This window comes from Maniola hyperantus, chromosome 19, assembly GCF_902806685.2.
Source record: "Maniola hyperantus chromosome 19, iAphHyp1.2, whole genome shotgun sequence".
NCBI lineage: Eukaryota > Metazoa > Arthropoda > Insecta > Lepidoptera > Nymphalidae > Maniola > Maniola hyperantus.
The window spans coordinates 13,276,882-13,301,678 of NC_048554.1; the positions used below are offsets into that span (position 1 = coordinate 13,276,882).

Genomic DNA, 24,797 nt, shown 5'->3' on the forward strand with positions numbered 1-24,797 from the left:
AACTTATCGCTGGGCCACTACTAAGTTCGGGTTTCCTCTCCCCTCCGAGAAGAGCTTAAGCCATAATTACCACGCTAGCCAATTATATTATGGAGTAATTATGGAGAAGAATATTATGGAGAACTCTTAGGCATGCCGATTTTCTCACGATAGGTACAAGTGATATTTAAAAAGTTAGAGGTGTGAGCCTGGGATCAAACCTCGGACTCGTCAAATAGGCTGACGACTTAACCACTAAATTATCACCGCTTTTTAATTTATAGAAAATAATGTACATCGGCCTTTAGAATGACATTTCGACTTCGTAGAGCGTTGTCTCTGTCACTCATACTCGTACCTATATGACGTTTTGTAAGTCTCAATGACACAATGCTCTACGAATCCACTATCTCTTTCTAAAGGTCGATGTACATTATTTTCTGCCGCTTGTTGTAATAGGGTTTCAATATGATTACGTCGTATATAAGACGTATGTATTGAGATTTAAAATTATATTTCATTCAACTCCGTATCTGCATATTGTAAGACGCGGCGGGAGGGAGGCTGACTCAAAAGGATCCTTTGGAGAGTCCTTGTGCTCCCTCCTAGCTCCCAAACGTTCGCTATTCATACCATTTTGCATCCAAATTACCATATCGCATCTGCCTCCCGTGATAAATTTGCATTTTATATTCAATCGGACAGTCACATATCAAGCGAGTTATAGGCTGTTTGCTGGAACTATGCCTGCTTAAAATATACTAATTAATTTTTAAAACAAAATTGCAGCTATTTTATTTATCCTCCATTTGATGTGTTTATTTATTTTTACTTTTATTCGACTTATCTGTCGTCTATTCCTCTCTTATTTACTGTAGTATTTTCATTTATATATATATATATATATATATATACATACGTATATTATGTGTATTTACTTTATTTAATTAGTACACCCCTTCCGCTTTCTTTAATGTTTATAATATCCTCTACCCTAAGGTTGCCTGGAAGAGATCGCTATTTTAGCGATAAGGCCGCCTATTGTACATGCTGTATTTGTTATATGTCTATTGTTTTTGTTTTGGTGTACAATAAAGCATATTTTACTTTACTTTTACTTTAATTAACCCGGCTAACCCGATGCGGGACCCGCTATCCCGCACCGGCTTAGCGCGGGGGCTGTGCGGGTGTGCGGGGCGTCCCCACCATCCCCATCTCGACCTGTCGCGTACTATAGACTCTTTTCATGCTGGTAAATCAAAAAGTTACAAAGGGATTTAAAAAATCTAAATCCACGAGAATGAAGTCGTGTGTGCCATTTGGTTATCACTACCTAAGTATATTATAAATGCGAAAGTGTGTTTGTTTATTGGTTTGTCCTTCAATCACGTAAGAACGGAGCAACAGATCGTCGTGATTTTTGCATGGATATAGTTAAAGACCTGGAGAGTGACATAGGCTACTTTTATCTCGGAAATTCAAAAAAGGACTACGGGACTTTTTTTTATAAAAATGGCGTGCAAACGAGCAGGCGACTCACCTGATGTTAAGTGATTACTGCCGCCCATGAACATTTGCAGTACCACAGGAACCACCAATGCGTTGGCGGCCTTTCCGCTCCTTGAATAACCCCATGTTGTAATCTAAAGGGAACACCGCCGAAGGGAGTTGATTCCACAGTTTGCATGTGCGTGAAAAAAGGATCTGGCACAACGGGTGGTCGAAGTGCACCAGAAACCCAGGTGGTGAGGTGAGGGGACTATTAATAATGACGCTTAAAGAAAGTTTGGATGTGGTTTGGATAATCATTAAATTGTTATCAGAAGAGCGTTCAATGAAAAGCTACCGTTTTGGGCTAAAATATAACGCAGTGTCCACTTCGAGCAAAATTAGAATAAACACAAAAGAGCTCAAAGTTTCCGGCCGCGCCGTAATATTACTGCATTGTGTGGACAATCTTTACACACGTACTCACTAGGGTTGACAACTATGTAGACAAATAAATACCTGTATATAATTTTTCCGGCAGTGAAATACATAACATACAGCCGGTAATTCTGTATTCATCTTAAATATATAAAAGGAAAAGGTGACTGACTGACTGACTGATCTATCAACGCACAGCTCAAACTACTGGACGGATCGAGCTGAAATTTGGCATGCAGCCAGCTATTATGACATAGGCATCCGCTAAGAAAGTATTTTTGAAAATTCAACCCCTAAGGGGGTGAAATAGAGGTTCGAAATTTGTGTAGTCCACGCGGACGAAGTCGCGGGCACAAGCTAGTCTTAAATATATAAAAGGAAAAGGTGACTGACTGACTGACTGATCTATTAACGCACAGCTCAAACCACTGGACGGATCGGGCTGAAATTTGGCATGCAGTACGCTTAGTACGAGATTTTATGTCTCACCAACGTTAATAGTATTCGAGTATCCAAAACCTTCCGGATTATAGTAAACTGGATCTTAACTGCCTTGTTTTAAAGCTCAAGTTTGTCTACACATCTACAGCCAGCGCTGTAAGCGGAAACGTTGCGAAATTAAAATCAGTGGCATTGAATTTTCGACTTGAATTCAAGGATCTTTAGGTCCATTTTGCTTTGACGGTATTGTGTTTCGATTCTCGAATTCTACAAACGTTTTGTGAGACGTAAAATCTGATACTAAGCGTACAGATATGACGTAGGCATTCACTAAGAATTTTTTTTTGAAAATTCAACCCCTAGAGGTGTGAAATAGGGGTTTGAATTTGTGTAGTCCACGCGGACGATTTCACGAGCATAAGCTAGTACTCAATAAGGCATTCCGAACCAGTGGTAGATGCATCCGACTATTCGTAAGTGCTTGTAAAAGTTTATACGAATAAAAAAGATTTTTATTTATTTATTTATTTATTTAATAAAATGTCTAAAGGTGGCATCCCTAACGAATGCATGCAAATCCGTCCTGAATCGCATCTCCATGTGAATGGGGGAGTTTTCCACATTTTCTAACCGCGGCGCATGGTATAGCCGCACGCTTTAGACCTAGACTATATATAAACTCCTAGATTTATCCCCAGATTCCGGCTGCGCTCCCATTTGCGAACCGTGGACTATACACTATACAGCCGTAGAACCATCGCAAACATAAACGCTATGGGTCGATAACGAAAGGGGTTTTTTAATTCGGTTCAAACCCCGCCCTTTGCACTATTGTCGTACCTACTCCTAGCACAAGCTTGACGCTTAATTGGAGAGGAAAGGGGAATATTAGTCATTAAAAAAAAAATTGTCCCTTCACCTGCTTTTTTTGCTGTTAGGCTTTCAGGTGTTCCCATTAGATTACAAATGGAGCTATTCAAGGGGCGGACCAACAAATTCCTGAAAGGCCGGCAACGCATTGGTGGTTCCTCTGGTACTGCAATGCAAATGTTAACATCGTTAACTCGCCATTTTTATTTTTAAAAAAAATCTAACTTCAGAAGCTCGAAATATTTTTGGGGTTCCGTACCTCCAGAGAAAAAAGGAACCCTTATAGAGTCACTATTTGTTGTCTATCTGTCTGTCTGTCAAGGGAATCAAAACATAATAGGTTAGGGTACTTTTATTTGACCAAGAATCATCAAAGGCAGGTAGCATTGTCTTTTAGCACAAGTAAAGGGAAAAATCCGAAAACATGAATTTGTGGTTACATCACAAAAAACGTACTAGCTAAGAATAAAATTATTAACACTTTTTAATACCACACTAGCCCACCGTGCACTAATATCCTTTCATATCAAAAGTACGATTATAGTCCTTATTGTAAAGTTGAACCGTTCTTTTGGCATGACAGTTAAAATGGCGCGGGAGGAGTCATTTTTTACGGACTATATCTAGATTGTGGCCTATGTATCTAGTACTGGATTTTACGATAGCCACACAAAGTTCTAGATTTATCCTCAGATTCCGACCGCATTCCCATTTTCGTGCCCGAATCGGACTCGACTCTAGAGCCGAGATAGAGGCTATGTAAATACACGTAGAAAGGCTTTTTAAAACGATTGAAGCAAACAGCGCACGTGATGGTAAGTAATTACCATTGCTTTTGGTTGTAGCTTCAGTTTCGTTGAATTCGGAAAACCTCTTTTACCGGACTACCGTTATAGGGGCTAGATTTTTTAAAATCTAAATATATAAAGGAAAAGGTGACTGACTGACTGATCTATCAACGCACAGCTCAAACTATTGGACGGGTCAGGCTGAAATTTGGCATGCAGACAGTTATTATGACGTAGGCATGCGCTAAGAAAGGATTTTTGAAAATTCAACCCGGTAGGGGTGAAATAGGGTTTTGAAATTTGCGTAGTCGCGGACGAAGTCGCGAGTGTAAGCTAGTGTTGTATAGAAGCGGGCGTTTTTTGCGGAAATCCATGATATACAATTGTATATCAGGAGACATGGAGGAGGCATCCTCAGGGGACATGTCTCCGGTGTCGGTACGAATCGTGCGTGCGTGTTTTGGGATTTGTGTGGTGCTGCTTGGTGGTGGTGCGTATTGCTTGCCAAGTGACTGCTTTTCCCTGCATGTTTAGCAGTGGGAGGGCGTGTTTTCCATGTCGCATGCTGCATGTTGCAACATACAAATTCGACCTGTTTCAGCGGAATATAGCAAATTAAGCATTTAGTTCATTGTATAGAGTTTTTTTGAAAAAATATTTAATATAGTAGCTGTATGGCGCCATTTTCAGTACCAGTACTATGGTGTATGTACTATGTAGTACTGTTCTATGTAATTTCGCAAAGCAAACTTGCTCTGTACAACTAAAGCTAAAGCTCATGAGAAATCTTACGTGTGTGCTAATATTGAGACAGAAATGTAGAGCTAAAGTTAGCTCAGAGATAAGCGCAGCACGTGAGTGTAACCTCACGGTGTTTCAGCTTCATATGGCAAGACGCAAGTACAGTGCGCGACAGCGTCAGATGGCAATGGGGATGTGAGGCGGGGGCACGCCCCGCACACCCGCACGTCACACGCGCTCGCCCGCACTGGGTTAGCGCGGGGGCTGTGCGGCTGTGCGGAGCGTCCCCACCCCCGGTTGCCTTCTCGAACTGTCGCGTACTATAGAAAGTATAATAGTACTATTTCATTTTATTTTATTTGTCAAAGAAACGCCCACAGAATTACACACTTAAAATTAGATAAAATGTTTTTGAGTTTAGAAAGAAGGATTTTTGAAAATTCAACCCCTTAGGGGGTGTAATAGGGGTTTGAAATTTTGCAGTCCACGCGGACGAAGTCGCGAGCATAAGCTGGTCTGTTGATAAAGTCCTCTTTTAAACACAAATGACAGCTAAGCGATCTTAGATTTCAAAAGTTCGCTTTATTTAATCGATAAAAAAATGGAGTGCTTTTGTTCAGTAATAGAATCTCGTTAATAAAATATGGTAAAGTAATAAAAGATGGCGGCGACATCGCAATTTATTATGTGAAGGCAAACAGTGCAGGAGATAATGCTTGCTTCTTTTATTCACTCTTTTATAGATGCAGGAGCCATGAAAAACGCGGTTTCGTTTTGTGAAAGTATTTCTAAATCGAAATATATAACAGAAATATATAAAGGCGACTGACTGAGGGGCTGACTGATAAATTATTGCAACGCAAAGCTCAAACTACTGCACGGCTGTATAGCATGCAGATAGGTAGCTACACAGATGAGTGAATAATATCTCTAATCTGTGGGTCTAATATCTCTAGTCTATGTGACGTAGAATCCGCTAAGAAAGGACTTTTAATATTCAACCCTTGAAGAGGTAAAATAGGTGTTTGAAAATTGTGTGATCCACGTGTACGAAGTAACAAACATAAGCTAGTCTACTCATAATTGGCAAGTTCCTTTGACTTACATATTAACTCAGGTTAAGCTTCGCCCTACGATTTAATTTTAGGCTCTACGAGTCTTTATTCATGAGGAGAGTATTTTTATTAACTTTTAGTACATTATCTGCATCATTATTAGGTAATATGTTTCTTTACAATAAAACCATTTAACTTATTTTTAATTATTTTTATTTAAAAAAATATCTACTTACAAGTGTTTTGAATCGTCAAGTAAATCTACCACTACTTCGGAAAGTCCTAGATATACAGCTAAAGTTTAATTTTGACTCGATTTGAAAATAATCTGTCATTTGCTTTATAATTTACGAAGGAAGAAGAATTACGCGTGTAAAACGATACCTTTTTTTAATCTCAATAATAATGGAGATGAACAAAAATTGTACCGACGCGAGCCCCAGAATGTACAGAGATGATAATCATATGTGCCATTTAATAGTAAAAATCTTCTGTTTTAAGAAAGAAAAAGTCGCATGTTGTTTTGCAATCGTGGAATTAAGTTTGTGATAGGCGTAGTTCAGCCTGGGGCAAATTTTGTCCATCTCGTTTTCGCTGCAAGAGATTTTCTTATTACCACCGACTATTTAGCAGCCCAACGTGCAAGTAGTCGGCAGATATTTCTTTTCCGCGCCAGTTATCAGCTAGTTCCACTGTCGCACAGCCCTCGGCCGATGCTCTGATGGATGACACCACTTGACTCTACCGCGCTTTGTTTTGCCTTCAACTTACAGCGATAAAGTTTGTTTAGGGTGCGTAAAGAAGCTTCAAGATAAAATGGAAACGTTGAATCTTGTAAGACACTACAGTACGCGGCAGGAAATATTGTACATCGAACTTTAGAAAGATTTCGGCTTCGAAGAGCGCCGCCTCTGTCACTTATGTGTGACGCTTTGTCGGTCTCAAAGACTGAGACGATGCTCTACCAAATCATTATGTACCTACTCGTTGGTTTGTTGGTTCGTCCTTTAGGTAAACGTGATGCGACGGAGCAAAAGATACGACGTGGTTTTTGCAACGATATAGGTAAAGGCATGGAAAGTGAAGGGCTTCTTTTCTCACGAAAAATGAAAGAGATTCTGCTGAAAAAAGAGAATCTGCGTCAAAACTGATTTGTAGTCAATGTGAAAGCGTGTCTGTCTGTCTGTTATATTTTTGCGGTTCAAACACAAGCCATCTTGATGAAATTTGGTACAGAGACAGCTTGCATTTTATAAAGATTAACATAGATCTATGATTTTTTTATATAGGTATTATAATATTAATGAGTATAAACTAACAGGTATTTTGTTTGAACACAACAAACTTAATTTCAAACCGACCGAAATGAAAAAAAGCGATACCTAATTATTCTATTAGTTGCTACTTACACTATATTTTAAAATTTTATGTTTTTAAATGAGTTATTTTTTTGCCAATGACTTATTTTTCCAAAGTATTAAAGTCGTTTGCGTAATAAAAAAAAATGTAGGATCTAATTACTAGCGCTTTTGGTATTCCACAGTGTTCCCTTCATTTATTTCCTATCTCAGCCCAAACAAAAAAAGTGTTTTAAATTTAAAACCACTTCTGGGACCGCAGTCGCGCGTCCCATTTTAAAAATGTAAACAAACAGCATTAAATTAAACAAACAGGATTAAATTAAACAAATAGGGTTAAATTAAACAATTTGACGTCGACTCCACATGTTTACTCGTTAAAAGCACATCCGAAAATGTGTCTAAATTAACATAAAACCCGATGAATGGCAATAAAGCTGAATTGCTGTACACCGAACACCCTGTACATATACAGGGTGCTATCTATAACGCACACCGTCCATATACAGAATACTAGATGATGCCACAGCGGCTTCGTTTCGGGTTTAGGTTTTAAAAATCCTGTGGGAACTTTTAACTTTCAGGGATAAAAAGTAGCCGTAAAAAGTAAAGTAGTGTACCAAATTTCGTCCAAATCGGTTGAGCCGTGAAAAGCTAGCAGACAGACAGACAGACGAACAGACAGACACACTTTCGCATTTATAATATTAGTATGGATGGATGTATGTACAAACATAGGTGTAATCTAAACTCTTTATCCCCTTGCTTTTGATAGTCTATATCTTATAACTTACATCGACGATATAACGTAACAAATTGAGAACCTCCTTCTTTTTTAAAAGTCGGTTAAAGAGTTCAAAAAAAAACTTCCAATAATTATAATGAATGATCCTTACATGGGACTAAGTCAATCAGCATTAAAAAATACAGCTTTATTTATTTTTATGAACAACTCACGCTTGACCAAAAAAATGACTTTGAAATTTTTAAGAAAATTTACTTCATCAGCGACTCAATCAAAGTTATAATACCTTAATTATTATTTAATTACTTACTTGTGTTAGCTACTCCCAGTCATGTTAATACTCTTGTAAATAAATAAAACACGCCGTATACAAGATGTACTCAGGGCTGTAACGAGCGCGGAAATTATCTTGCGGAATCTTGAAATTTTAATCAAAACATTCTTGGGATGTTTTTCTTTAAGTTCTTCTCATTTACGTTGGGAAAGCGGTAAAATTTATGGATGAAAATCAACAAATATTTTCATAAGACTTTCTACATGTTATAAAAATATATTTTATTAGCTGATGCCCGCGACTTCGTCCGCATGGAATTAGGTTTTTTCTTAATCCCGTGGAAACTCTTTTATTTTCCGGGATAAAAAGTAGCCTATGTCATTCTCCAGGTCTTTATCTATACCCATGCAAAAAACACGTCAATTCGTTGCACCGTTGCGACGTGATTGAAGGACAAACCAACAAACCAATAAACAAACAAACACACTTTCGCATTTATAATAAGGGTACTGATTATTTATAGTAAAGATAATATGTATGTTTTGACTTCCTATCTGCTAAATTCGTTTAGTGAACGAGTTTTCAAGTTGAAGTGAAAACTTCTTTAGTACCGTTGTAATTTGAAATTCATTGAATTGAAAAGAAATACACTACGAGTAAGGGATGATTTATGCCAAAACGTGGCGGGCACGAGCCGTGCCACGTACGAGGCGCGGACGAGACACGGATTCAAAACATCACGAACATTTTATATGAAGCAGTGTATGCTTCACCGTCCAGTCTAGTTTGAGTTGTGCATTGATAGATCGGTCAGTCAGTCAGTCACTTTTTCTTTTATATATTTAGATAATATGTTTACCTAGAATAGAACATATTTTTATTCAAGTAAGCTTTTACAAGTGCTTTTGAATCGTCAATGTCAAATCCTATGTGGAATTCAACGTGCGTTGGTAGATACATTGACTCCGTGTCTATAGAAATATGTTTCTTCCAGGTATTTATAAGTTTTATCTTAAATATCTTTTAATTTAGAGCCTCAATAGCTCAACGGGTAAAGGAGCGGACTGAAATCCGAAAGGTCGCCGGTTCAAACCCCACCCGTTGCACTATTGTCGTACCTACTCCTAGCACAAGATTAACGCTTAGTTGGAGGGGAAAGGGGAATATTAGTCATCATGCTTGGCTAATATTTTTCTATATATATAAATTAATCGCTAAATGTGTTGCTGATCGCAAATCTCGAGAACAGCTGAACCGATTTTGCTAATTCTTTTTTTGTAATATTCCTTGAAGTACGATGATGGTTCTTACGGAGAGAAAAATTTAAAAAATTGTAAGTATAAAAAAAATAAAAAAAAGTAAAGAATCGACTGTTAGGCGGTACAAAGTTCGCCCAGCTAGTAAAAAATAAAAATAAAAATTGATTTTTATTCTGTGTGTCAGAGGCAGCCCTATTTATCTCTCCATCGGCATCGGTGCGCATATTCCTTACTTGTCGGGGCAACTCAATTAGTTAATGAAAACGTTGCCCCTTCATTAACTTCCTTGAGAAAAAGCTTTGAGCTTTACGAAATTCCGTGAAAATAACAAAATTCTACGCTTTTTATGTTTACCATACGCGAGGATCCGGGTGAGGATCTATGGTAATGATGTTACATCATGCCAAGTAAGTAAACTATATACATTTTTTTTACCAAAGGGAAATTTTTATATTAATCGAATTAATTTCCGAGATTTATAAAGTTCCAACAGCCGCGCCGTACTCAAAGTCGCTTAATCGTTACTTAAGTTTCGTTAAAACGAGACAAAGCTATATAATATCTAAGTTGTTGGTGACTAATGAAAAAAAAATTCATTCTAAAGGCCAATGTACATTATTTTCGGCCTTGTTCTAGTAGGTATTCAGTTGTATGACAGGATACAAAAAGAAATAGAGTAAGGAAGTTCGCTTTACAACATTTATTGGACGAAATCCCCCGACGAAGTGTTCAGTGATATACACCAAGAGCAAGCTACACGAAAATTATAATTTTTAAGACTAGCTTATGTTCGCGACTTCGTCCGCGTAGACTATTCAAATTTGAAACCCCTATTTTACCTCTTTAGGGGTTGAATTTTCAAAAATCCTTTCTTAGCGAATGTCAACATCATTATAGCTATCTGCATGGCAAAAAGCCCTCCCTATTCGTCCAGTAGTTTGAGCTGTGCGTTGATAGATCAGTCAGTTAGTCACCTTTTCCTTTTTTGTATAACTAGCTTATGCCCGCGACTTTGTCCGTGTGCACTACACAAATTTCAAACCCCTATTTTTACCTTTCAGTGGTTGAATTTTCAAAAAGTCTACGTCATAATAACTATCTGCATGCCAAATTTCAGCCCGATCCGTCCAGTAGTTTGAGCTGTGCGTTGATAGATCAGTCAGTCAGTCAGTCACCTTTTCCTTTTTTGTATAACTAGCTTATGCCTACGGCTTTGTCCGTGTGAACTACACAAACTTCAGACCCCTATTTTAAACCTTAGTGGTTGAATTTTCAAAAATCCTAAGTCATCATAGCTATCTGCATGCCAAACAGCTCGATCTGTCTATTGGTTTGAGCTGTGCGTTAATGGATCAATCAATCAGTCAGCCAGTCACCTTTTTATTTTGTGTATTTAGATACGCGCGCCGTCTCTTGCACTATAATTGTACGTTTACTGATGTTTTCTGGCAGTAAATTCGGTACAAGTCGTCATTTCCGTCGAACAATATTCTCAGTACGCGCATCAAGGCAGTCTGCGCGCCCCGCGTCCCGTCCGCCTGTCCCGGCGGGACGCGGGACTCGCGCTCTCGCAAATTTAAATTGGATTTTAAATTCCTATTTTGTCTCTGATCTGATGATTTGGAATATCAAACGCTCTGTTTTCTGTATCAGTGGTTCTGCATATGCAACAAAAAAGTTGTTATAAAAATATTATTAAAATACTGGCTGAGGCCTGAGACTTCGTCCGTGTAGAATTAGGTTTTTTAAAAATCCCGTGGGAACTCTTTGATTTTCCGGGACAAAAGTAGCCTATGTCACTCTCCAGGTCCTACCAATGCAAAAAATCACGTCAATCCGTTGCACCGTTGCGACGTGATTGAAGGACAAACCAACAAACAAAGCACACTTTCGCATTTATAATAAGGGTACTGATTCACAGTAAGATTACTATTTCATAATCTTCATCATTATCATCATAATATCAATCCAACACCGGTCCACTACTGTACGTAGGTCTGTCCTAACAGAATAAGAATGGTTCAGGCCACCACGCTGGCCAAGTGCGGATTAGCAAACTTTACACACCTTTGAGAAAATTGTGCTGTAGGTACAAGCAAGCAGGTCTTCACGTGAAATACAATTTTTGATGAAATTAGGTACAGAGTTAGCTTAGGTACATCCTGGGGAAGGACATAGGCTACTTTTTATTAAAGAAAATCAAAGAATTCCCACGGGATTTTTAAAAACCTAAATCCACGGGTATGAAGTCGCGGGAATCATCTAGTACTTTAAATATGATAACGCACTACAATCTACGAATCCGAATATTAAAATAATCAAATGATAAGCCAAACAATAAATTGCAGTAGCACTCATTTATCTAGTCGCGTAACAACCAAAATGATTTCCGAATTTCGAAAAATGAAATATCTCTACCTATTCCATGCTTTCTTCGACACGAACTCGAGTGGGAGTATAGATAAAAACGATTTTGAGGTGGCTATAGAAAACATCGCAAAATTACGAGGATGGAAACCTGAAGATGAAAAGTATAAAGAAACAGAAAAATCATTGAAAGACATTTGGGAGGGTTTAGAGAAGGCAGCCGATGCGAATAAAGATGGCCAAGTATCCATTGAAGAATGGCTGACAATGTGGGAAGAGTTCGCTAAAAATCCTTCTGAACCTTTCGAATGGCAGGCAATGTATTGCAAATTCATTTTTGAACTCGAAGACGCTAGTAGTGACGGAGTTATAGATAGCGAGGAATTCTCAACAGTTCACGAATGTTTTGGACTGCAAAAAGAAGACAGCGAGGCTGCCTTTAAGTTCATGACTAGAGGAAAGAAAACGATCACATGGGAAGAGTTTCAAGAGTTATGGAAACAGTATTTCACTTCTGAAAACCCTATGGACCCTGGCAATTTTATATTTGGTGCCGCTACCTATTAATGAGAATGACAAATCACTGTGGACATTAATTAAAGTAAAATGGTGCATGAATTTCTACTTTGTGATTTTAATGCATAGAACAGTGAAAGTGTTTTAACGTAATGATTAATTATGTATTTACAGTATCGTTATATCCTAGTTATAATAAGTAATAATAAAAATTGCTTCGTCGAAAACCTCCCGTGATACTCTATTTTTCCATTTCACTATCACTATCCATATTATAAATGCGAAAGTGTGTTTTTGTTGGTTTTTAGGGTTCAAAAGGAAAAACGGATCCCTTATAGGATCAATTTGCTGTCTGTCTGTCTGTCTGTTTGTTGCTTTTAATCAAGCCACAGTGGAGCAACGAATCGACGTGATTTTTTGAATGACATAGAAAGTGTTATAGGCTTTTTTTATCCCAGAATATCAAAGAATTCCCACGAGATTTTAAAAATCAAAATGCACACGGACAAAGACGTGGGGATTAGTTAGTCCTTTATATTATACCTATTCGTTTTTTTTTTCTTTGGAAAAAACTTTTTTTGTTTGTAAGATTTTGTAAAAATTTGGACATACTTAACCAGGTTTTCTTAAAATATGTATTTTGTGCAAAATACATAATGTCATTTTAAGCATGGATTTATCTAAAATAGTGTAAAAGTGAATTTTTATGTTGATTACAATAATTATGTGATTAAACATTGCGCAGGTCGGCTCACGTATTATTGATAATTGATATCAAACGTTATCAGCCTAAGGTCACTATCACTTAAATAATTGTGATTGATAAATAATTAATATTGCTATGCGAAATTGCTAAGCAAGCTAAACATTATGCTATATGCTTCTCGTAAAAAAAATTATAACATTTCTTAACTACAAGGTAAGATAAGGTATTGCGACGTGTGTCGATTTTTTCGATGCGAATTATAATATTGTTTGTAAAAAGTATATTATGTGTTCTATATTCTAAGAACTCCACAATCTAAATATATAAAACGAAAAGGCATCGATATAAATGACAAGATATGCCCAAGCGAACAAAATTTTTCACGGTTTTGGAACCAAATAAATCAGCGCCACCTCTTAGATACTAATAAAACCGGTTTGAGATTCAGACGTCACTGAGGTTGCATTGGTGTTAAATAAACATTTTAGGACCAACGAGTCGATGCCATTTTGCTTGTTCAATGGCTCTGTCCTTACGAAGTAATATATAAGTCAATGCGAAAAGGTGACTGAATGACTGACTGATCTATCAACGCACAGCTCAAACTACTGGACGGATCGGATTTAAAATCAAGAAGACCGAATATTTGTGTAAAGAACCCTAGAGAGTAACGAATGTATTTTTCATCGAGTGCTATAAATAATCGCTTACCCTAAGTTCCCGACGGGCGCGGGGGCGTTGCGGTCGCCGAATACATTTGCATTCCTTTCACGAACGTTCGATTGTATTGTAGCCGCCATAAAGTCAAGTTATAAAGCTCAAGCGGTTGCAAACTCTATTAAAAACTGTATTTGAATTTTGGACACAATACTGAACGATACCTAGCAAAAACTTAGCGTTTTTATACTACCTAAACACAATCCAATACCAATAACTATTTGTCTCGAATTGTAGTTTCAGTGATTTAGAATTTTTCAAATGTATAGCGTGCAAAACTCGGGTCAATGCCCCGCCTACGACGCCACGCCACGTAACTATACCGAACCTTGATAGCCTAGTGGTTAAGACTTCCGCCTGCTATTCGAGATTCAAAGTCAAATTATTTATTCACAATTGGTAATATATTACTCTTTTTGATAGCCAGATGTTGGATTTGTAAGACATAGTGGTGATAATTATTACGCAAACTTAAAACTAAAGCTACGAAGGTTCCAAACGCGCCCAGGTCTGAGAAGAGCCCACAACAAACTCAGCCGGGAGGTCTCTAACCTCTAATTTTTCGGAATTATGTCTGTTTTGAGCAATTAAATATAACATGATATAACGGTGAAGGAAAACATCGTGAGGAAACCTGCATGCCTGAGTGTTCTCTATAATGTTCTCAAAGGTGTGTGAAGTCTACCAATTCTCTGTGAAGTCTCATTCTGAGAAGAGACCTGTGCTCAGTAGTGGGCCAGCGAAGGGCTGATCATGATTGATGACCTTCACTAATCAGAAATTTGCATGGGTATAGTTAAAGACCTGGAGAGGGACATAGACTACTTTTTATTCCGGAAAATCAAAGAGCTCCCACGGGATTTTTAAAAACCTAAATCCACGTGGACGAAGTCGCGGGCATCAGCTAGTTTTATATAATAAAAGGCTTTGACCACATGCGATAATACTCAAGATTACAATATTATGAAGTCAACGAGTGTGTTCCGTATAAAGCCATCTTATGCGTAAGCCAATAACAATGAAGGCATAAGAATGACTGATGACATGCCACGTCAAGGGTTAATGGTTTTTACACTGTACGATAAGTCGTATCGACAAGTTAAATCGTACAACAAAACGCTCTATACTTTTTCTAAGCTGAGTAGAGAGACATTATTATCTAGCTAGAAATTCTAAGTTGTTTCATGCTTTTATTTTGAATCACTGATTCCGCATCAAAAATTAGTAGTACTGTGCAGTAGGTACGCGACTAATGTAGGATCATAAAATTCTTCCAGTAAATAAAGTTTCTGTTTGTTTCGTAGGATTGATAGAGGCTAAATAGAGCCAGAAGTATTTTTACACAAATTTCAGCAAAAATGAACAAAAAAATTAGATTTTTGGTTTCTAGAAAGCTTTAAATATTTTAAAACATAATGAAATGGTAACTGTTGCAGTTCTTATTTAAATACCTGATATATGTTGACCCTAAAAAGCACTACTCTAACACAAGCACAACATAAAATGCAACAGATAGTTATTTAAAGCAAGAATTAACGACGAATTTGATAATTTTAAAAGCTAGGATAAAATCACTACCATATTATAGATGCGAGAGTGTGTTTGTTTTTTGGTATGTTGGTTTGTTGGTTGGTCCTTCAATCGCTTCGCAACGGAGCTACAGATGCTATAATGTGATTTTCACGTGGGTATAGTTTAAGACCTAGAAAGTGGCATATGCTACTTTTTATCCCGGAAAATAAAAGATATCCCACGGGTTTTTCGAAAACCTTAATCCACGCGTACTAAGTCGCGGGCATCAGCTAGTGTAAAATATAATGTCGTATCGATCGTGTCGTATGATGTGAGTCAGATATTAATGACCACAACACTTAGGGGGCAGTAAGTGGGTTTCAGTGTTGCAGCTTGGCTTAAGCTTTTTTATGAGCGTCTTCACAATGATAATAGAATTCAAGAAAGGGTTCATAACCTTGCGAGCGTAACCCCTGACAATGTTGTAGTGATTCTCATATTCAAACTTATTTTCCATGGTTCCGTACCAGAAGTTGTGATGAGTGCTGAGTTTGTTGTGGGCTCTTCTCAGACCTGGGCGCGTTTGGAACCTTCGTAGCTTTAGTTTACTATATCATCTTAGAAATTATCAATTTTGACCATCAGTAAGCGTAACATTTTACCTATTCTGAATAAATAATTTGAGTTTTGAGTTTGAGTTAGAAGGGAACCCTATTACTAGGCACCGCTGTCCGTCCATCTGTCTATCAGCGTGCTGTATATCGTAAACCTACGTAATAGGTAGAGAATTGAAATTTTCACAGAATGAATCCTATTCCATTTGCTGGTGTAAAAACAAATGATACCAAAATGACCGCCATGAAAAGTAAAAAAAAAAAAGTTACTACTATACTATGGGACGGAACCCTACGTATGTGAGTCCAACTTGCACTTGACCGGTTTTTTATTATTATTTGGATTGTTATAAACAAGGTACGCTGATTTAAATTAGAGTCAGGATGGTCTTAAGCTTTTCTTGTTAGCTAATTTAGAACCGTTCTCAGCGCTTACCATTTATTGCCAGCCCAGTACCGCCAGAATGCCAGGCGTAGTCCATAGTCCACCACGCTGGCCGAGTGCAGATTGGCAGACTTCTCACACCTTTAAGAACATTATGGAGAACTCTTAGGCATGTAAATTTCCTGAGAATGTCATGGGAACAGTTTGATTTCCCGGGATTAAAACTAGCCTATGTCCTTACCCAAGCTATCTCTGTAAGTATCAAAATTCGTCAAAATGAGCCGTGACAAGCTATTAGACAGACATACAGACAAACTTTCGCATATGGATATCCACAAGTCTTCAAATAAAATCTGATTTTTCCTTTTTTGTTAAAAAAAATACCGGCCAGTCTGTTCGTTCACAGTTGAAAAGTTAATCTGTATGTTTGTTTGTCAATTCCGATGGATAAGCGAAACGATACGTTTCCGTAGCGTCCGTAGAGTTTTTAAATATTTTCGCAACAAAATGAAACTGAAGCGTGTTAGTTTAGCGCCTCGCCCATTGTTTTGTTTTTCGACGATAAATCAGTTAACTCCGAATACGCATACGTTTTCATATTGAAACCTTTTTTTTTATTGTGACGGCAATTTAACGCTGACGGTACAGCTCGGTATTCTATTGAAGCTTATTTTTTTGGAAATAATGATAATTTATGGGTCTAACTAGAACACTTTTTCATCATCAAGCTATTTCCCCTTACAAAAACTAGCGCTTTTGAAGTCAAAATCAATGCCTTTCATTCAAAATAATATTTTCTTTATTTATTTTATTTTATTTGGAACACATACATACATACTTCTTGATACGCCTTACTCACAACCTTGAATGGGAAGCTGGAAGAAATCTCTGTTTAGAGATAAGCATTTCCAATGTAACTTAATTTATTCTTACTTTGTAACTACAATTTTTGGTACATGAATAATAAAAATAAATAAATAAAATAAAATACAATACATAAATTTACAGATATACTACGTCACTTATATACAAATATCATCATCATCATCATGATCAACCCATCGCCGGCTCACTACAGAGCACGGGTCTCCTCACAGAGCGAGAAGGATTTTGGCCATAGTCTACCACGCTGGCCATGTGCGGATTGGCAGACTTCACACACCTTTGAGAACATTATGGAGAACTCTCAGTCATGCAGGTTTCCTCACGATGTTTTCCTTCATCGTTCAAGCACTTGTGATATTTAATTACCTACTTAAAACGCACATAACTCGGAAAGTTAGAGGTGCGTGCCTGGGATCAAACCCCCGACCTCCGATAGGAAGGCGGACGTCCTAACCACTAGGCTATCACAGCTTGTACAACAGCAAAATAATATACCGGGGTTTAATCAAAGTTTAACTAAACAGACAAAAAATGGCTTCAAAAAATTTACTTGAAAAAAGGACATTTTCAGTAAGGGTTAGAAATGTCCGAAGTTATTAGCGGGATAAGTCTTGTCCTGTGAATGCCATCCCATTAGTCGCGGATTCCGCTGAGTCAGCTCTAACTAGCGCCCGCCTGTTCTTACTCTACAGGATCGTCAAGTAGGTACTTTAATTACCTTCTTTAGTAAGACGAGTTTAACTTTTTGCAAGTTTTTATTCATAAGATGGCTATTATCCATGGTTTTGCTACTTTTTAGGGTTCCGTACCTCAAAAGGAAAAACGGAACCCTTATACTTATAGGATCACTTTATTGTCTGTCTGTCTGTCTGTCTGTCTGTCTGTCTGTCAAGAAACCTACAGGGTACTTCCCGTTGACCTAGAATCATGAAATTTGGCAGGTAGGTAGATCTTATAGCTGACGTTTGGGGGAAAATCTGAAAACCGTGAATTTAGGGTTAGATCACACAAAAAAAATTAAATTGTGGTCATAAACTAATAATTAGGATTTTCAATTTTCGAAGTAAGATAACTATATCAAGTGGGGTATCATATTATGAAAGGTCTTCACCTGTACATTCTAAACCAGATTTTTATTTATTTTTATGCATCATAGAGTTTTGAATTTTTTCACCTCCTTATACGTTGAATTTTCAAAAATTAATTTGCAGCGGATGCCCACATCATTATAATAATACCAGATGATGCCCGCGACTTCGTCCGCGTGGATTGAGGTTTTTGAAAATCCCGTGGGAACTCTTTAATTTTCCGGGATAAAAAGTAGCCTATGTCCTTCCCCGGGATGTAAGCTAACTCTGTATCAAATTTCATTAAAATCGGTTAAACTGTTGGGCCGTGAAAAGCTAGCAGACAGACACACCTTCGCATTTATAATATTAGTAGGTATGGATGTATAAGCATGCAAAACAGTCCGATTCCTCCAGTAGCTTTTTTATTTACTTAAGACTACATATTAGCCAAGTTTATCATTCTGAGTAATATTCCCCTTTCCCCTCAAACTGAGCGTAAAGCTCGTGCTAGGAGTAGATACGACAATTATAGTGCAACGGGTGGGGTTTGAACTGGCGACCTTTCGGATTTCAGTCCGCTCCTTTAACCTTTGAGCTATCGAGGCTTAAAAGGAGGTATGTCCAGACTCCACATCATGTAACAATGTATCATTTTAGTGCTTGTCAGAATACTATCTTGAGAAATTGTTTTCAGGTACGTCACGTAGATGGCGCTGGTGGTTTATTATAATGCGCTGGTAGTTGGGTCACGGGACATCGCTATTATCTGAGCTTCTGGTTATCGATGGTGGGCCCATAACCTAATGGATAGAAAATTCTCTATGAATTAAATTTTTGGCGAGATGCCCTTTGGCATCTTTAGTTAGAGTAATCATAATGTTAAAACTTAAATATTTGATAATAATAATATTTACTGTAAGTGATTGGTGATAATCTCTATAATATATAAAAATGAATCGCTGAATGTGTTGCTGATCGCAAATCTCGAGAACAGCTGAATCGATTTCGCTAATTCTTTTTTCATTATATTCCTTGAAGTACGAGGATGGTTCTTATGGATAGAAAAATTAAAAAACTTCCTGAAAAAGAACATCGACTGTTAGGCGGTACGAAGTTCGCCGGGGGCGGGGCAGCTAGTTACTAATATTAGTAATATTATTATTATTAATATAATAAGCTGTGATACCCTAGTGGTTAGGACGTCCACCTTCTAATCGGAGGTCGGGGGTTCGATCCCGGGCACACACCTCTAACTTTTCGGAGCTATGTGCGTCTTAATTAATTATATAATATCACTTGCTTTAACGGAAAAGGAAAACATCGTGAGGAAACCGGCATGCCTGAGAGTTCTCCATAATGTTCTCAAAGGTGTGTGAACTCTACCAAACCGCACATGGCCAGCGTGGTAGACTATGGTCAAAAACTCTTCTAACTCTGAGAGGAGACCCGTGCTCTGTAGTGAGCCGGTGATGGGTTGATCATGATGAATATAAATAAAGTTTAAATTAACCAGAGTGTGGTTATTTACAAGCATTCGCATTTCATATTCTTCTTCTGACTCCAGTGATGTCATATCTACCAACTTTTTGGTAGATCTACCAATTTTCACTTCAGTCTACCTATCTACCACCCTAGACCTAAAAACTACCTATTATTAGGGTTCCGTACCTCAAAAGCAAAAACGGAACCCTTATAGGATCACTTTGTGGTGTGTCTGTCTGTGTGTCTGTCTGTCTGTCGGTCTGTCAAGAAACCTACAGGGTACTCCCCGGTGACCTAAAATAATGAAATTTGGTAGGTAGGTAGATCTTATACCTAGCTGACATTCGGGGAAAAATCTGAAAACCGTGAATTTCAGCGTTGGGGCATCTGGTATCTCAGATTAGACATGTGTCCGCTATAGCTTAACTTAACTGAAAACCGCTGCCGTGCCTATAGCGTACCATAGCGTTATTGTCGTAGCTAGCAAAGGTTTTCAGTTATCATCTATGACGAACCACCTGACAACGCAACACTGCCAACTGGCAACTGACAATGCATTGTTTGGTTTTTTGGTAACTAGAAACGCAATAATTATGCCTTCTCTTTCTTTCTTTCACTGAAAGCTGAGAAGGAGCGGTTATTGGCTACCGGCTTAGTAACTAAGAACTTGGTAAACCAAAGCCGACCTTATCTCTATTACGCTAAGGCTTAACTGTACAAGTACTTGTCCATTACACTTTGATCTATCATTCTAAATACAGTTAGCCTTAGAGTAATAGAGATAAGGTCCTCTTTGGTTTATCAATCTTCATGAAATGTTTTTGGTTAACTGGACTGTGGCAAACTATTCGTGCAGGCGTCCACTATAGTTTGACCTATGTCAATGATCAAATTAAACTTTACTGCTATGAACTTAAGGTTGTGATTGCTTCACGATATTCATGAAAGTAAAATTGGTTTTATTTTAGTGAATATGCGCGCGCTAGCTATACAGACGGTATTGATACGACAGCTAGCTTAGTTACTACTACGGAAACCGCTGCGCGTTGCGCATATTAAATTAGTTGAAACACAACTCTGATACCGATATTCAGCAACGGTTAACAATATCGGTATTGAAACTAAGTAACTGTTGATTAACCGTTGCCGTAAATAGCCAATAACGCCCATCTTTACCTCAGATATTTGCTCTAGAGGTTTGTGTCTGAGGGGCCCGACGTCTCAACACAAGCTGAGTGGCCTACCTGTTCGAGGTGTTGCACTGCTGTACAGGACGATATTGCCTACACCATGTACCACCTATATACCTCGAATAAACATTATTCTATTCTAAAAAATTTGTGGCTAGGTACATCGCACAAAAAAAATTAAATTATGGTCATGATCTATATCAAGTGGGGTATCATATGAAAGGGCTTCACCTTTACATTCTAAAACAGATTTTTATTTATTTTTATGCATCATAGTTTTTGAATTTTCGTGCAAAATGTCGAAAAAATACGACTGCGAGCGGGACTTCAGCTAGTACCTACGTACCTACAATGATTTGGAATCCATGCCAAGAATACTGAATATCTACAGTGAACTATAAACTTTTTATTTTTTATTTTTTTTTATTCAGATACAAGTTAGCCCTTGACTGCAATCTCACCTGATGGTAAGTGATGATGCAGTCTAAGATGATAGCGGGCTAACCTGGAAGGGATATGGCAGTTTTTATTAAACCCGTACCCCTTTGGTTTCTACACGGCATCGTACCGGAACGCTAAATCGCTTGGCGGCACGGCTTTGCCGGTAGGGTGGTAACTAGCCACGGCCGAAGCCTCCCACCAGACCAGACCAGAAATTTAGAAATTATAAAATTCCAAACCCCTGCCAGGAATCGAACCCGGGACCTCCCACTAATAAGACCACAGCGCTCACGACTGCGCCAGGGAGGTCGTCTTGAACACCCTTGTTTTATTCCGACTTTGGCATTCAATGGTCGATAAAATAAAAGCTCGTAAAAGTATGTAAATAGGGGACGCGTCGGGTCGAGTTGAGTTCTCCCGAATATTTTAAGACCGGATTATTCCTAATCTTTTTTATTTGCAGTCATCATCATCATGATCAACCCATTGCCGGCTCACTACAGAGCACGGGTCTCCTCTCAGAGTGAGAAGGGTTTTGGCCATAGTCTACCACGCGGGCCAAGTGCGGATTAGCAGACTTCACACACCTTTGAGAACTTTATGGACAACTCTCAGGCATGCAGGTTTCCTCACGATGATTTCCTTCACCGTTAAAGCGAGTGATATTTTAATTACTTAAAAACGCATATAACTCCGAAAAATTAGAGGTGCGTGCCCGGGATCGAACCCCCGACCTCCGATTGGAAGGTGGACGTCCTAACCACTAAGCTACCACAGCTTCTTTTATTTGCAGTAAAATTTGTATTTGACTAAATTATTTGTCTGGTGAGGAATAAAAACTTTATGTTTATTAAAGACTAGCTTGCGACTTCGTCTGCGTAGACCACACAAATTTCAAACCCCTGTTTTACCCCTTTAGGGGTTGAATTTTCAAAAATCCTTTCTTAGCGGATGTGTACGTCATAATAGCTATCTGCATGCCAAATTTCAGCCCGATACGTCTGATGTGGTTTGAGCTGTGCGTTGATAGATCAGTCAGTCAGCTTTTCCTTTTATTTAGATAGATTCTTTAATTTAGATGATTTAGAAGAAATTTAAAATTGACGTCAAAGATCATTACCTATCTCTTTGCTATCATCAGTAACGGCATAGTTTATTATTTAAATCTATATGTGTATATATATCTATGTAGTCTTATGTATGTCTATTATATTTTATTTGTATGTATTAGTGTATTAATAATATGTATTTTATATTCTTATTATATGGTTTAGTTTATTTAGCTATTGGTATTTAGGTTTATTTTACACCACCTCCCATTGTCCATTTGTTCGTTTTTTCCCTAGCGTTAAGGTTGTCTGGAAGAGATCGCTATTTAGCGATAAGACCGCCTTTTTGTACCTACTTATTAAGATTTCTTTTTGTAACCTGTCATTTGTGTTTCTGTGGTGCAATAAAGTATATATATACATACATTCGTAAGTCAACAAATACCTACTGCAGGACCGCCGACGGAAGTTACCTAATGGTTGGGTGACCGGATATGGTCGTTTCACTCTCTTCTATGCTTCAAACATGTTGATTGTCCATCAGTGAATAAGCATGACGACCTCCCTGGCACAGTGGTAAGCGCTGTGGTCTTATTAGTGGGACGTCCCGGGTTCGATTCCTGGCAGGGATTTGAAATTTTATAATTTCTAAATTTCTGGTCTGATCTGGTGGGAGGCCTCGGCCGTGGCTAGTTAGCACCCTACCGGCAAAGCCGTGCCGCCAAGCAATTTAGCGTTCCGGTACGATGCCGTGTAGAAACCAAAGGTGTATGGGTTTGATAAAAACTGCAATACTTCTTTCAGGTTAGCCCGCTCTCACCTTAGACTGCACCGTCACTTACCATCAGGTGAGATTGCAGTCAAGGGCTAACTTGTATCTGAATAAAAAAAAAAAAAAACAATAAGACGGCTCACGCACCTACTTGTCCGTTTAAATGCACAAAACAATTTATTCTTCCATTAAACAACGTTATTTCGGTTGTTTGCGAAAATAATGGGATTCAAATTTCGGCATTGTCCTGAGACAGAGGTCCGACAAGTGAAACGTTCCCCCCCCCCCTACACCTCCCCCACTGGCACGCGTGAGTGGCAATGAATGGACCCACTCATAAATCAGTTTCATTGTTATGAATAACCGGTGATGAAAAATTGTGAAGCTTTTTTGTTCAGTTTACAGTAAGTTTGCTATTTATAGCGATCATCATCATCATCATGATCAACTCATCGCTGGCTCACTACAGAGCACCGGTCTCCTCGCGGAGTGAGAAGGGTTTTGGCCATGGTCTACCACGCTGGCCATGTGCGGATTGGTAGACTTCATACGCCTTTGAGAACATTATGGATAACTCTCAGGCATGCAGGTTTCCTCGCGATGTTTAAGCAAGTGATATTTAATTAATTTAAACGCACATAACTCCGAAAAGTCAGAGGTCGAACCCCCGATCTCAGATTAGAAGGCGGACGTCCTAACCACTAGGCTACATCACAGCTTATAATTTGTATATTTTATAGCGATATAAATTCAAAAATTCGATTTCGATTGTCGCTGTAACAACAAATAATAAAAATTTCAAAATGGCCGCCACGAAAAAAAAGTGTTATTTCTTGTGACACGTTCCGTGTGCGAGTCCGACTCGTACTTGACCGATTTTATTGGTGGTCAAAGTTAAACAGTACCTAAGCAGAAACTCGTTCAATGGAAACAATCATTTTTTTTTACCATTTTTTTTATCTGTAATTTAACAACAGGAGTTTTTTGTTGTTGTGGAAAGTTAGCTTGATATCATCTTAACGATGGAAAGGCGGTTGTTTGAAAAGATGTTTCGTTTAACGACAGCCGTAATGTCTGTTGGCGCAATTAGCAACAACAAGAGTGATAGAAAGTCGACAAAGCGTCGCTTGTGGAAAGTGAAGTATTATTGGACTACTACCAGCGCGCGGGACGACTCGGTCAAAGACCAAAGTTAACGTAAGTATAGTGCATTCAATATTAACTGGCGTGTTTCCACTTGAGACCGTCATTAGCAATAACAATAGGATTAAATCGTGGCGGGTGAATTCAAAAGTATCAACACTGGTTGACTTGCAACAAAATCTAAATATATAAAAGGAAAAGGTGACTGACTGACTGACTGACTGATCTATCAACGCACAGCTCAAACTACTGGACGGATCGGGCTGAAATTTGGCATGCAGATAGCTATTATGACGTAGGCATCCACTAAGAAAGGAGTTTTGAAAATTCAACCCCTAAGCGGGTGAAATAGGGATTTAAAAATTTTGTAGTCCACGCGGACGAAGTCGCGAGCATAAGCTAGTATAAATGTATAAGGTTGAACCGGCTCCTTTAAAAATGCGTGTGTATGCGTGGCTCTATGAATGTTTGGTTTATTACCCCTATTGTTTACGTGGCATGTCGAATGTTAT

The 24,797-nt window shown here is 38.3% G+C and overlaps 2 protein-coding genes across 2 annotated transcripts in view; both read left to right on the forward strand.

The window, feature by feature from the left end:
• The window catches only part of LOC117991515 (uncharacterized), a 444,113-nt gene that overhangs the window by 249,862 nt on the left and 169,454 nt on the right, over nucleotides 1-24,797 (forward strand). The gene's annotated exons all lie outside the window — the stretch shown is intronic.
• LOC117991340 (calexcitin-2-like) lies at nucleotides 11,819-12,370 on the forward strand. The gene has a single exon (XM_034978910.2). The coding sequence runs from the start codon at nucleotides 11,819-11,821 to the stop codon at nucleotides 12,368-12,370; it is 552 nt and encodes a 183-aa protein (XP_034834801.1).

Bases quoted from the DNA above. Each gene is read 5' to 3' on its own strand.
- LOC117991340 (XM_034978910.2), top strand. From the start codon at position 11,819: ATGATTTCCGAATTTCGAAAAATGAAATATCTCTACCTATTCCATGCT.